At 41.5% G+C, this 13,999-nt stretch overlaps 1 protein-coding gene across 2 annotated transcripts in view; it reads right to left on the bottom strand.

The window, feature by feature from the left end:
- Positions 1–8,369: 8,369 nt before the first annotated feature.
- LOC311047253 (solute carrier family 66 member 2) overlaps positions 8,370–13,999 on the bottom strand; it is a 104,861-nt gene continuing 99,231 nt past the window's right edge. For both annotated transcript variants that reach the window (XM_084059907.1, XM_084059908.1), the window contains exon 5: positions 8,370–10,360. In XM_084059907.1, the coding sequence (XP_083916033.1) occupies positions 10,186–10,360 (175 nt within the window). In that variant the 3' untranslated portion in view covers positions 8,370–10,185. The remainder of the gene's footprint in view (positions 10,361–13,999) is intronic.

The following is a 13,999-nucleotide window of genomic DNA, read 5'->3' as shown; positions in this document are numbered from 1 at the left end:
GATAATACAAACTTTGGCGAGAAAATAAAAAATATAAATCCCATTGGACAGTGTGTTGACAATGTTTTTGTCCACAGACCATCTTATGGCAAAGAGCAAATTTGATTATTTGGTTGCGGTTAACATTTTCTCATTTTACATTTGGTACAACTGAATAGCAAAGCAAGACAATGCTAAACATTTTGTTCACAACAATTTTGTATATAAAACATATCTCAGGAGAATACTTGAAATTGTCACAGTCGGATGGAAACCTTGTGCGTCCAAAAATGAAGCTCACAGCGCGTTGCATCGTGGCGTGTTGTGAGCTTGTAGATCTGATATTTTTGCTGCTTTTGTGTGACACTGCAGTATGACGAAGTAGGGCATTCATTTACGAAAAAAAACATTAAAAACTTGAAATATGGATATTCAAGGTTTCTGTCCGACAGCGACGATATTTCATGAGAATACTTGTACCCTGATCGGGCACAGAGATGAACGTCCAGTAACTTAAGTCACACAAAGCTATGTTTCCAGTGAAAACCTTCAAATACTGAACCCCCCCCCCCCATTATTTTGTCCTCTGTCACTGAACATTTACATAATCCTCCACGACAATCCCCAATGACACATGAACTATACAAAAAAACACAATATAATTTCAACATGACAGGCTGTCAGAAAATAAAGCCTATTTACTGTGCGTCATTCTTCAGGAACCAACTGTAAAAAAATATATATATATATGTTTCCATCCGACCGCAGAGAAACACTGTCGGAGTGTCGGGGTTGAAACCTTGTCTGTCCAAAACTGTTACTTATAAAGAAATGAAAAAAAAAAAAAAAACCTGTATTCCGATCCAATGTCATTATTATTTATTTAGTCACAAGCTCTTGTTAAAGGTAGGGTAAGTGATTTGCTTTGGTTAAAATAAGTGTTAAATAGCTCTATATTCTGATAGTTCTCGTTGCTATAGAGTGTTTGTTCAGTAACAGGAGTCTCCTTGTCTCTCCACCTCTTTATTAAACAGAAAATTCATTTTCGTTTCAGTTTCAGTTTCATTTCCAATTTTATCCAACCAGGACAGAGAACTCAATCAGGATACAGATTAAACAAGTGAAATTGGAAGTGATAACACTAAGAAATTATCTGACAAAATTGGAACTGGAACACTATACAAATTAGGCTTAAAAATGGGTACTTTCTCCTGATTGGCTGAGATGTTGACACCTACCAGAAAATGTATTTTCTGTTTATTAAAGAGCTGGAGAGACTAGCAGTGATACTATCAGAACATAGTGTTTTAACCTTTTAACAAAATACTTTTTGTTTTAACTAAAAAATATCACTTACCCTACCTTTAATTATTTTCATTGGTTCAATATTTATAAAACCCAAAGACAGACGTAACCCCTTTCACTTTCAGTTAAAAAGTGAAAGTGAAATAGCCGATCTGTAGATCGGGTATTTTTTCTACTTTTGTATGACACTGTAGCATGACAAAGTAGGTAATTGATTTACAAAAACAAACAAACAAACAAAAAAACATTAAAGAGTTGATATTAAGGAGATACAAGGTTTTTCCGCCCGACAGCAATGACATACAGTATATCTACAAAACCTATATTTGAAACACAGCAGCATGCATTCATTCCTTATCAGTGGTAATACTGCAAGGTGCTAAGGCAATATGTCTACACTATAGCTTATGTGGAAGGACTGTCTGCTTTTACCCTAATGCCCTTGAGAAGAACACATAATCCAGTGAGACCACCAGCTTGCTTACTGGGAAAAAACCCATAGATGTGTATCATCGCGATAAGAACCTACAGACATACAGAAATCCAATAGAGCAGCCGTATAAGGCTGGCTGTGCAGGGGAAAGGAGATAGGATTTATAATATAAAATATATTAAAGAATGTGTACAGACTACACTTATCCGGTGCCTGTATACGGTACACAATGCACCCAATGTGCTGCACACACACACACACACACTCACACTCACACTCACACTCACACATTTGTATTACTATACTTGTGAGGACATCAACATTTTAGTAAAATGATTTTATAAATGCCATTTTTAAACCTAACCTAAAGCAGAAAATTGCAGATCTACAAGCTGAGCTTGTAGATCATTCTCTTGAGGACCAGGTAAATTGTCCTCACAACGTCTATTTCTCAAATTCGACTATAGTTATCGGGACATTCGGCCCTCGCACGCACGCACGCACACACGCACGCACGCACGCACGCACGCACGCACGCACGCACGCACGCACACACACACACACACACACACACACACACACACACACACACACACACACACACACACACACGCACGCACACACAAAGAGAGAGATTAGTGGGATTAAACAATAGAAGGTCATGGTGGAACAACAAAGTTATCAGCCAGGTATGTGAGGCAGGCTGGTGTTAGGCAGACACAGGGGACGTTCACACCTCCAGCAATAGCCTCCAGAAACATTTTATAATGCCTCAATAGAAAGATGCCATCAGCCTCACATGCGCATGTGACAGACAGCCTCCCCAAACAGTCAACACCATGCGTGCAGTTTAGTTGTACAATTAGTGATTTTGAACAAACTTTAGAAATTGAAAAAAATACATATATTAAAAAAATAGTTTTTTTTTTAAATACAATAGTAGATATTGTAGATCGGCTATTTTTGTGAGTATAAAATAGGGCTTTGGTGGTTAATCAGCGTTGATTCATTGATATATAAAAAATAAAGAAATATATATATATTTAAAACGCTTCTCGATTATTCAAATAATTGAAAAAGAAATCAATAGAACAATCGCTAAGGCAATAATCGATAGTTGCAGCCCTATAGCAACTCCCCCATTCCATGCATTGGCATACAACTGAATCCACTGAGCGTTGGCTCCAGTCCTGGTTTTATGCATTGCTCTGGCTGGTCAGAGCTGTTGACAGCATCGTACACTCGCAGCTATCTGAGCCAGGACATCTTAATGTGAGCCAGGACATCTTAATGTGCTCTGGGCAAACATTATCCACACTGATGGCCGTTGCTGTCTGTCCCACCATCCCATTCACCCCTGCAAGGCACCGAGAGGACAGCTGAGACTACAGCGCTGGAACGCATACGACTGTCTGCTCATTCACATTCAGTTGGGTTCTGATTCACTCACTGTTTTGGCAGACATTCAAGAGGCTTCATGTTCTGTCATAAAGTAGCAGGAAACTATGATGAAGTAAATAGGATTCAGAATGTTCAACCACTTAAAGGTTTCATGACATTCATTTTTTTTTTGTTGTTTTGTTTTATGACCTCAATTACACCCCAAAAAACTGAACTTTGAACATTCAGTGGATTTTCTGTGGTCTGGGGTTTTCCGAATAAATAGGCTAAAAAAGTGCTGGGATTGGCCCCTGGGCTTTGATGTCATAGTCCATTAATCCCACCCCCTCTCCTCTGCTGTATACCATGGCAAGGACATCAATCATGCTGTTGGGCAGAAAGCGTTAGATCAGCTATTTTTGAAGGTTTTTATGTGTGAAAGTGAAAGTTTGTCCGTGGGTTTTTATAAATGATTAACCAATGTGTTAAGGGCTTTTGACCAAAGAATTACTACATTGGATGTGCTGATTCTTTTTTCCATTTACTGTAACGTAGCAGTTGTGGACATACACGGTTCTCACCCAACAGCAACGATATGTGATCAGCAACTCTTTCTGTATAGGCACTATACCTATTTTATCACTGATGTCGGGCAGAAACCGCCTATTTCCATATTTGAATGCTTTTTGTGTTTTTTTCATAAATTTATGTCCTAGTTGATCATACTACAGCGTCATACAAAAGTAGCAAAAGTAGGAGATCCACAAGTTCGAAACGTTGTAGATCTGCTACATCGTACTGAAGGAAATTATTCGATGGACACGCTGCTACTGGCCAGCACAGGAACTTTGCATCATCCCGCTGCAATGTTCGTAATGCAATATTTAGGCTAATTAAAGCCTAAACACCGATGGGAAAACAGACTGTGGATGATGTGGTGTGTGCCCTCCACCTGAAGGACACACACGGACCACCCTGGTGAGGAAATGACCCAAAAGAAAAGAAGGAGAGAAGAATTTAATAGTGGGGTAATTTGATGGCTTAATTAATGCACAGTGAGGGGAATGGAAAACGGCACACTAATAATCATCCAGCGTTGCTAATTACCTCATCGCCGCAATGCTCGAGTAGACGTGGAATTACTGTACTGAGGAATGACGGAATACAACGGGGGAAATTAAACCCACAAATCATTCATATCAGCGGCTGGACTGCTGAGCTGCCGTTTCAGAGGGATGTCAAATTATTAAGCAAAGTTATTGAAGTACAAAAAGAATTTGACGAGTTATATGACAGAAAGGGTTGAAGAGGCAATACGCATTGGTATTTACTCAAGCACTGTACTTGAGTACACTTTTGAGGTACCTTAACTTTACTAGAGTATTATAATTTTCCTGTACTTTATACTGTAGTTCTACTACATCTCAGAGGCAAATGTTGCACTTTTCTACTACACTGCAATTATTTGACAGCTTTAGTTACTAGTTACTTTACAGATTTAGATTATTACAGAAACATACAACCACTTAAGCCTTATTTTGTAATTAAGCTATTCACAAAATACCTGATCTACAGTACAAGCTAGCTTGTACATCTGCTATTTTCAAAAGACTTTGAAAGATTACTTTTACTTTGGTACTGTAAGTACATTTTGCCAAAACTTTTGTTCTTTTAATCGGGTAGCCCTTTAGTTGTCACCGAGTATTTTAAATTTGTGGTATTGCTATTTTTACTTGAAAAAAAATGAAAAAAAAGTATTTCTTTCTTTCACGACTGGCTCTATGTGTAATGACTGTAATGTTCCTCCTTAACCTTTTTGGTAAAAGAGGCATCCGTCTTTGGACGGGCATCAGTAAAAGTGTTCGACGTGGAACGCACAGTGGCTGCGAGTTAGCGGCGGGCTAAATGAGGCAGGAGGTGAGGGTAATAACACAGCCTCTCTGCTCATAGCTGCCATTTATATCCCCATGCTCTCTCCACGACTGGCCCGCAACAGCCCCACCATGCTGTTGGGCTGTTGCCCAACAGCATGGTTTTCAGAGCAAAACATTAGCACGCCGCGCACGCGTCCCCACAAAACATTAAACCACACATGGGGAGCATCTCAGTGGGGCCAAGCTCAACCCGGCCCGCGGAAACAAAACAACCGCCCTGGTGACCTAAAAATGGTTCATACCGGACTCCTGGCAATTTGTTGGCCAATTTAAAAGTTGATACTGCATTGAAGTGGATTGTTTTATGTCAGTAATCTTTTCATTGTAACCTCAGAGTACACTAGACTGACACATCCAGCTGTAAAAACAAAGAAAAGTCATTTTGTAACAGAATATTCTTGTTGTGAAGTAAGGAAAGGAAATGTCTGTATCAAATGAATGCAGTTTTAACATAATTCGTTGAATTAGGTTAAAACTGCATTAATTTGATGTTCTGCGTTTCATTTAAATTGTCCAAAGTGTGGGCCTTTGCTCACTTTACGAAGCCATTATGGCCCTATGGTGCACACCTCTGCACTAAACATTAGCACACTGCGCACACGTCTCCACAAAAACAAAACACTAAACATTAATAGCACACTGCGCACGCGTCTCCACAAAACAAAACACTAAACATTAGGACGCTGGCACGCTGCGTATGCATCTCCGTGCAGCTAAACAAAAAAACATTAGCACGCTGCGCACGTGTCTCCACAAAACTAAACACTAAACAATAGCAAGCTGCACATGCATCTCCACAAAACGAAATACTAAACATTTGCAAGCTGCACAGGCATCTCCAGGAAACTAAACATTAAACCAGTGGTTCCCTCGTTGGGGCTACCCTGGACAGGAGGAGGTGATGAGGAAGCTGGACACTACCATGGACAACCACTCAAGCCTCCCATGGAGATTTTGGGAAGCTTTAGCAGGAGGGGTAATGAAAGATTCATCTTCCCTTAGGGGGCACACGAAAGACTTACACAGTCTTTTGTGCCGCTAGCTATGAAGATGTATAATGAGGCACACAATGGTTGTTCAATAGACTAATTGCTTGGAAGTAACAACTGTTCATTACAGTAAGGATACTATCTGACATGCTTACTGTGTGTTGTGTTATTATTTATTTTGTCCTGCATTATTCAAGCACTGTTGAGGGTGTATAGTGTTGTACAGTATATGTGTTTGTTATTGATGGTATTTCTTTAAATGTGATGTATTTTACCCTGCTGTATCTACAGTACTTTTCTTGCCCTGTAACTGTATCTTAACTGGTGTGCTGCCTTTCCCCTGCGGGATCAAAAAGGTCTTAATGTCTTATCTTATCTTAGTGGTTATCAAACCTTTTTGATTTCAAGGACACCCAAAACTCTCAGAGTTACAGATCTGTAAGGCTCCATTTGGAAGCACCCCAAGGAACCCTGAGGGTCCCTGGACCCCACTTTGAGAACCACTGTAGCATTCTGCACACGATGACATGCCTCATATTACTCTGTGGTTAAATGAAGGACAATTGAAAGTGTGACTTTTGGCTTATAGATGGCCACAACGCTATAAATTCAGTAATCAAATACAGTATAATACAATCTGAACAAGAGATTCTATTCACCTGAGGTAAAAATATATTGTATTCTTTGTGTAAACTGTTGCCTGGTCTGATGATAAAACTGTAGGCTACTAAACGTAACAGATGAATACATTGAATGCGGTTCGTGGAACAGACATATCCTGAAATCTAACTTCTTCCTGTTTAGGTCATAAGCATCCATGACTGATGGCTTAAGCCCAGATGAGTTATACTTTGTCATATGACAGCGACACGTGTGGCGGTGTCGCATCCTGAAAATAGGCGCTCTACAAGCTCACAACATGCCGTGTATGTGACTGATGTGAGGTTGTAGATGCATAAAGGGAGCATTACTGAGGCGTGTCTAGCACGCTGACAGACACCAAATTGCTCCCGCTGAGAGTTTTGATTTAAAAACGTCTCACTGCACACCACGGAATCATCAACGTCATCGGCCCTGACAGGACAGGAAGGCTTCTTTTGTTTCGTGGACAAGACGGTCTCAGAGAGAGATCTGAGTATCAGATTGGAGTCATGTCGACGGGACGATAAACGCTTCAGATGCAGGCAGCCGAGGGAAGCAACGGGACACACAGAATAACGTGTGATACAAAGAGGGCAAAAAACTAATTGATATGCCGCTGCTGTCGGGCAGAAACCTTGTATTTCCATATTTCAACTTGAATGCACTACTTTGTCATGCTCCAGTGACAAAGATAGCCGATCTACATATTTGCTATTTTTGAAAATATTCGAAAGTGAGCGGTCAAGTGTGTCAGTGGGTTTTGTGAATATTGAACCGATGAAAAGTATTAATAAGAGCTTGTGACTAAATAATAACTACATTGGATCCATGGGAACGCTTTTTTTTCACATTTTCTGAAAAGTAACTGTATTGGACATACAAGGTTTCCAACCGGCAGTGAACTTTTCCAGCGTACTTTTTGAGTGAAGACATACAGAGTTGTGGCATGCAGGTCTTTCATTTCCCTGTGTGTGTGTGTGTGTGTGTGTGTGTGTGTGTGTGTGTGTGTGTGTGTGTGTGTGTGTGTGTGTGTGTGTGTGTGTGTGTGTGTGTGTGTGTGTGTGTCTGTGTGTGTGTGTGTGTGTGTGTGTGTGTGTGTGTGTGTGTGTGTGTGTGTGTGTGTGTGTGTGTGTGTGTGTGTGTGTGGGCAGTGGAAAGACGTGCTCAGCCTGGCAAAGCCACTGAACAAAGCGAGGTGGACATGCAGACGAATGGATGTTTACCACAGATCCAGTACACTAGAGTACAGTCAGTAACTGAATAGTGTCTGACTCTGCACTGGCCTCCATGGTGACATGCGTGACGCGCTCAAGGTGCCAGTGGCCCATACATAATTAATGGCTGCTGACATTAGCAAGCGTGCAGTGGTGTTAAGTAAGTAAGTACATATACTCAAGTACTGCACTTAAATACAATTTTGAGGTATTTTTACTTTACTGGAGTATTTCCAATTTTCAGAACGTTTTCTTCTACTCCACTACATCTCAGAGGCAAATATTGTACTTTTACTCCACTACAATTATTTGAACACTTTAGTTACTAGTTACTTTGTAGATTTTGATTATTATTATAAAACATATATTAACCACTTCAGCCCTATATACATTTCAGCCATTTGAAAATAGCAGATCTACAAGCTCACAATGCGTCGCGATGCGACGCATTGTGAGCTTGTAAATCTGCTATTTTCAAAAGATTTTTGTGCATTTTACATTTGAAAACTTGTGAAATGGGACATTCTGCACAATGAGTGCTTTCTACTTTTGGTACATTTTGTACCAAAAGTACATTTTGATGCTAATACTTTTGTACTTTAACTCAAGTACATTTTTAATTTCTGACTTTTACTTGTAACAGAGTATTTCTACATCGCAGTATTGATACTTTTACTTCAGTAACAAAGTGAGTACTTTTTCCACCACTGCAAGTGTGTACATGCTTGATGACACAATGTACATGCACTGTCACACAAGCACACACACGCACGCGCACGCACACGCACACACACACACACACACACACACACACACACACACACACGTAAAATTGTATTTCATCATGAAAACAATCTACAGAGGTTGTGGAGTGTGAGGCGTTCATTCAGCCATCATTCAGGCGGGGTCCGGCTACAGGACCGCTCGTATAAGAGCTGCCGCCGGGCCGGGGAGCTGCCAGCATGAGTGATGTGGCCGGTCGCTCTCAGTTACTACCCCATAACCCACTGACAGCAAGCAAGCAGCATAAAATCATAGTAAAAATGATAAAAAACGTGATGTCAGCAAAGTCCCACCATGGTCGTATCTAATCAAATGAAGAGAACTTTAAGGCACGGGGGCATTGCTGAGAGGCCCTACTCATGAAAATCACTATTGTCTAATGTTTCTTAGATTTCTTACAAGTGGATATAAGGTTGTGTCTGTTAATTACGAGTGGAGAGGAGCTGTGAGGCAACATGAACTGTTAATAAAGTTTTCAATCAATCAAACTCTTGTGTCCCTATTATGGGCATGGCATAAGAGGCAAACCCTTTGGTGAAAATAGGCTAATATTTCGCAAAAATCTACTAATTTCAGCAAGCTGTATAAGGGGAAAAAAGGAGAGGGCCAACAACAGACCCCTGGCGGAACCCCAGTCAACAAAGTATGTATTGCATGGTTTCAAGAGGTTCATTAGACTAAAGCATAAGGTAGGATTTATGGTGTGAGGCACAGCATATCGTTGCTGTCGGCCAGACAATGCACTGTGGTCGCACTGTGGCCAATCTGGGAACCTATTTGTTTTTTTGCTTCTGGGGGCACCACCTACTTTTTCGTGTAAAACAGGAACTCGTTATGGCTTCTCTCCTTTCTTAGTCCACTTCCTCCCGGTTGCTTATTCCTACTAACAGCAGCATTACATGTTTAAGGCGGTGGTGCTAACAGATTCTGCTGTTAGCAGAATCTGTCTTGAGATATTACAACATGGCTGACCATTATCATAACACCAAATCATTTGTTTTTGCTGTCCCTGGTGGCTCGGCTAGCTAGCGCACAGACCATGTGCTGCTCATGAGCCACGAGGACTCGAGTTTGAATCCAACTCCAGTCTTGCAGCATTGCATGTCTCTCTGCTCTTGGTTTCCTGTCTTTCTTCACTCTCCTGTCTAAATAGAAATAAATGCTAATAAAGCCTGCCAGAAAAGAAAAGTTATGTTATAACTAAATAATATTAACTAATTAAAATATAAAATGAAAAGTTGTGCGTGATCCGCCACTCATGGCAGTGCAGAGGATTCTGGGAAGAAACTGCTTGAAACTCCTCTTTTTATAATGTTTTGAAATTCCAAATGCAGCACAAATGGCCTTGTGAATCTATTTCAATCCGTTCAACTGAACAGTAAAAAAAGAAAAGAAAAAGTAAACACGTCTTGGGATGCCGACCTTCACCATCTCCTCCTGTCCAATTGGCGGTTTGTTCAACATTCAGCAAAGGGTTTGGCAGTGAGGTTGGGTGGGCGGCTCAGCAGTGAGGTTGGGTGGGCGGCTCAGCCCAGTTTGATGCGCGTGTCCTCGCTGTAGAGGAGCACCTGCAGCAGGATGGCCACGTCCACCAGGATCTGCACAGAGCCACACACCCAGAACTGGGTGGGGCTGTCGTTCATCACAAAGTAGGCCGTCTTAAAGACGTCACCCAGTGTCCACAGCAGTACCATCTTCACACTGGAGGGAGGGAGAGAGAGAGAGAGAGAGAGAGAGAGAGAGAGAGAGAAAGAGAGAGAGAGAGAGAGAGAGAGAGAGAGAGAGAGAGAGAGAGAGAGAGAGAGAGGGGGGAAGAGAACAGTTATTAAATGTACAGTTTGTGAAACTTTTTTAAATGATTTGTTGTTGTCAGCGTTTATAAAACTCAGAGAGCATACGAATGTGACCAAATGAACCTGTAAGAATTCATTTGGTTACATTTGTACACTCTCTGAGTTAACCCATTAAGACCGGGAACTCATCTGTGTCATTTTTTTTATTTCTTTGGGCTATTAAAAATAGCAGATATACAAGCTCATAGCCCGGCATCGAGTGCAGCGCTATGAGCTTGTAGATCTGCTAAAAACTGTGTTCTTTAAATTGTGCCTGAACAATCCCGTGAGGGATGGGCTGTGAAAGGCAGCCAGACACGAAAATAAAATAATTATTTCATTCATTCACCGCTGCAAAGGCCCGGTCACCGTTGTTTGTGAGTCTGGTCTTAGGTAGGCCTATCTCCCAGGTCCTCTTGCCAGAGGACCTGGGAGATCTCACATGTTGCAGTGGATGCAGTAACTCTGAGATATAAAGTAGAGCCAGCCCGTGTAGCGCCTTATAGGTTAAGCCTGTGGGTATGAGTAAGTTGAACGTACGCAGGGGGCCTAGTATAGAAACCTGGTGGACTCTGGTCAATGAAGTACAGTATGGGGTTTAATGTTTTTGTATTTAATTTATCAGGAAGTTTTACCATGAATTGAGATCTGAAATCTCTTTTACTGACAAAGATAGCAGCCATATAAAACAACACAGAGATCAACAGATTAAAATACAACATTATGCAAAATGTGTGTTGCATATGTGTGTTTTGAAATTTAAACTGGGTCAGATAGGCTATTTCCCAGTAGACTTTCTAACTGCTTGTTCCTTGTGTTTTCAAGATGTAAAAGAAAGGCTATTTGTATTTGGTTAATTTGTCTACACTGCTATTTTAACAAAATACAATTAATTGGACTGTAAATATAATAGCAATGCTGTGCATGCAAAAAAAGGCTGACTTTTGTTTTGTTCAAACTGTGAACGTATTTTCATATAGCCCCCTTTGAAGAAAGTTTGAACACCCCTGGTTCATGTGGTTAAGAATGCTTGACTAGTTTTAACCATTACAATTTGCAACAACAAAAAAGGAAAACAAAACAAAACAAAACAAAGTAAAAGAAAAACACATTTGAAAATTATGACCAGCAGGCTTGAAAGACCAATCCTCTACACAGAGATAGAGGTCTTATGGAGAGGTTTGATTTAGGCAGGGCTGAATTGGTTTGAATGAATATGCTATCCCCACAGGCACAAACAAAGGTTGAGCGGTTTCAGTGAATGGATGTAGACCAGTGGTTTTCAACCTTTTTCATATCAAGGTCCATTATTTATTCGGCATTTGTTCCACGGAAACAAATGTCGAAAACAAATGCCGAAACAAATGGATGAGATTTAGCCTCTCAGACCCAAGACTTAATATTATTTATACAGAATATTTTGTCGTTGGATGAGATTTTGTCCACAATTCCATGCTGTATTGATGTTGGTACTATTAAGGAGAGATAACAGGCTAACGTTGATCAAAATAACAATTCTTCTACATTCTCTAATTGTGTAGACTTCTTGTAAATTAAGTCATGCAGATGTTTCACAATAATTTAACTCTTGAGAGCGTAAAATGACCCTTACGGGTCCATTTGGTTTCATTTTACGCTCTCAAGAGTTAAAGATCCATAAGGGTCCATTTGGTTTCATTTTACACTCTGAAAAGTTAAAGATCTATAAGGGTCCATTTGGTTACCAACTCTCCATCATTTAGCTGGGGACCACCTGGAATCCTTATAAGGACCACTGGTGGTCCCCAGACCACTGGTTGAGAACTACTGCTCTAGACAATCCAGTCTGTTTGGGGCGAAAGGCTAATCACACCACTGAGAATGAATGTCTTCACCTAAAATCAATGATTACATCACGCAACACAGGTATAGCAGCACGCGCACACAGTGACTTAATCAATACATATTATCTGCCATTGATCGCTGCCTCTTAAGTCGGGCATGATGAGGGCAATAATGCACAATTCCTACAAATATTAGCCTCCATAAACCCTCTGGATCAATCCACTAATATTGCATCCGATTAGAGGAGCACGTTCTCTGTTTGTCATTCGACCTCCAGAGATGTGTAACCATGACAACGAGCACGCTATCACTGTGGTACCATGTCCCTAGTCATTGTACAGTAGGTCAATGGTTCTCAAAGTGGGGTCCCCAGCAAAATGCGTTCATACAGCTAAATTTGTTCATCATAAATAAAAAAACATCACGTGGATGCACCTGGGACGTATCATCAGTGTTAGCCTGGGGTCGACAGGTGTTTCGGGTCTCGCAACATACACCCTCGCCCAGGTGACCCAGCCGGGGTTGATCAAGCCCCGACTTACGTCCTAGTAGCTACCCACGGTCAGTCCTCTTAGGGAAAGACAGGGCCCCTCAGTCCGCTTCTCCGGAACTACTCAGCCGGGACCGGGGGAGGCTCTGGCATGTGGAGGGACAAGGCTCTGTGGATGGCCTCCTGTCCGGGCTCCTCCTTCGTCTCACCAGGTCCAGGACCTGAGCGTTGCACCAGACTCCCCCGCTCCAAACATTTCACTCCGGAGGGATGGTTTCTTGGGCCGTGGTGGTACTGCAGGCTCCACTTGAGGCTTGCCTGAAAGGCCCTCCTTAAAGGCCTCACCGTGGGTTTTTTGGACATCTTCCTCACGGAAGACACAGGCTGGGGCGCCAACCCATACTGCTCCCGGGTGCCGTCTACATTCCAGCTGTCAACCGTCTCTCCGGTGGTCACCAGACTGTTCCTGGTTGTCACGTAGTCTATTCCTATGAGCCACTATAAATAGAATAACTATAAATATGAGTAGCATCACGTGGATGCACCTGGGATGTATCATCAGTCTTATAGCCTGTCACAACAACAATTTTTAACCTCTTTATCCATATTTAATACGTTGGCTACTTAAAATATGTATATACAAATATATATATAATATATAGCAGATATACAAGCTCACAGTGCGTAGCTTCGTGCTGCAAGCTTGTATATCTGCTGTTTTTGAACTACTGCTGTAGGCTGGTTCTCAAAGTGGGGTCCTTGAGGATGTTCCATGGCAGCACTTGGTGCCGGGCTATGAGCTTGTATATCCGCTATTTTTGAATAACCAAAGAAATCTAAAATGACAGAGATGCGTTCCCAGATTAAATGGGTTAAGCAGTACTATTTCGAACACTAAAAATGATTTCAGACACATTTCTTCTCCCTGTAAACCTGTGATGTGACCATATAAAGCTGAGGTTGAGGCTGATATGCGAGCAGTGACAGCCTGTCAGCTTCATCATGGCCATGATGGACACCACCCTGCCAGCCTCTTCTTCACACATCCCTCCACTTTCATCTCCTATCACCATCCTTTTACCTTTCTCCTCCACCGCTCCGTCAGTCTTGCCCCCTCGCTGATTTATCACTTCAGTTACAGTATGTGTGCTCCTTTCCCCTCTCTATTCTCTCTTCCCTATTCTAACTCTTCTT

This window comes from Gymnoscopelus microlampas (genome assembly GCF_963454915.1).
Source record: "Gymnoscopelus microlampas genome assembly, chromosome: 6".
NCBI classification, from domain to species: Eukaryota; Metazoa; Chordata; class Actinopteri; order Myctophiformes; family Myctophidae; genus Gymnoscopelus; species Gymnoscopelus microlampas.
This window is presented reverse-complemented; position numbering and strand designations above follow the sequence as displayed.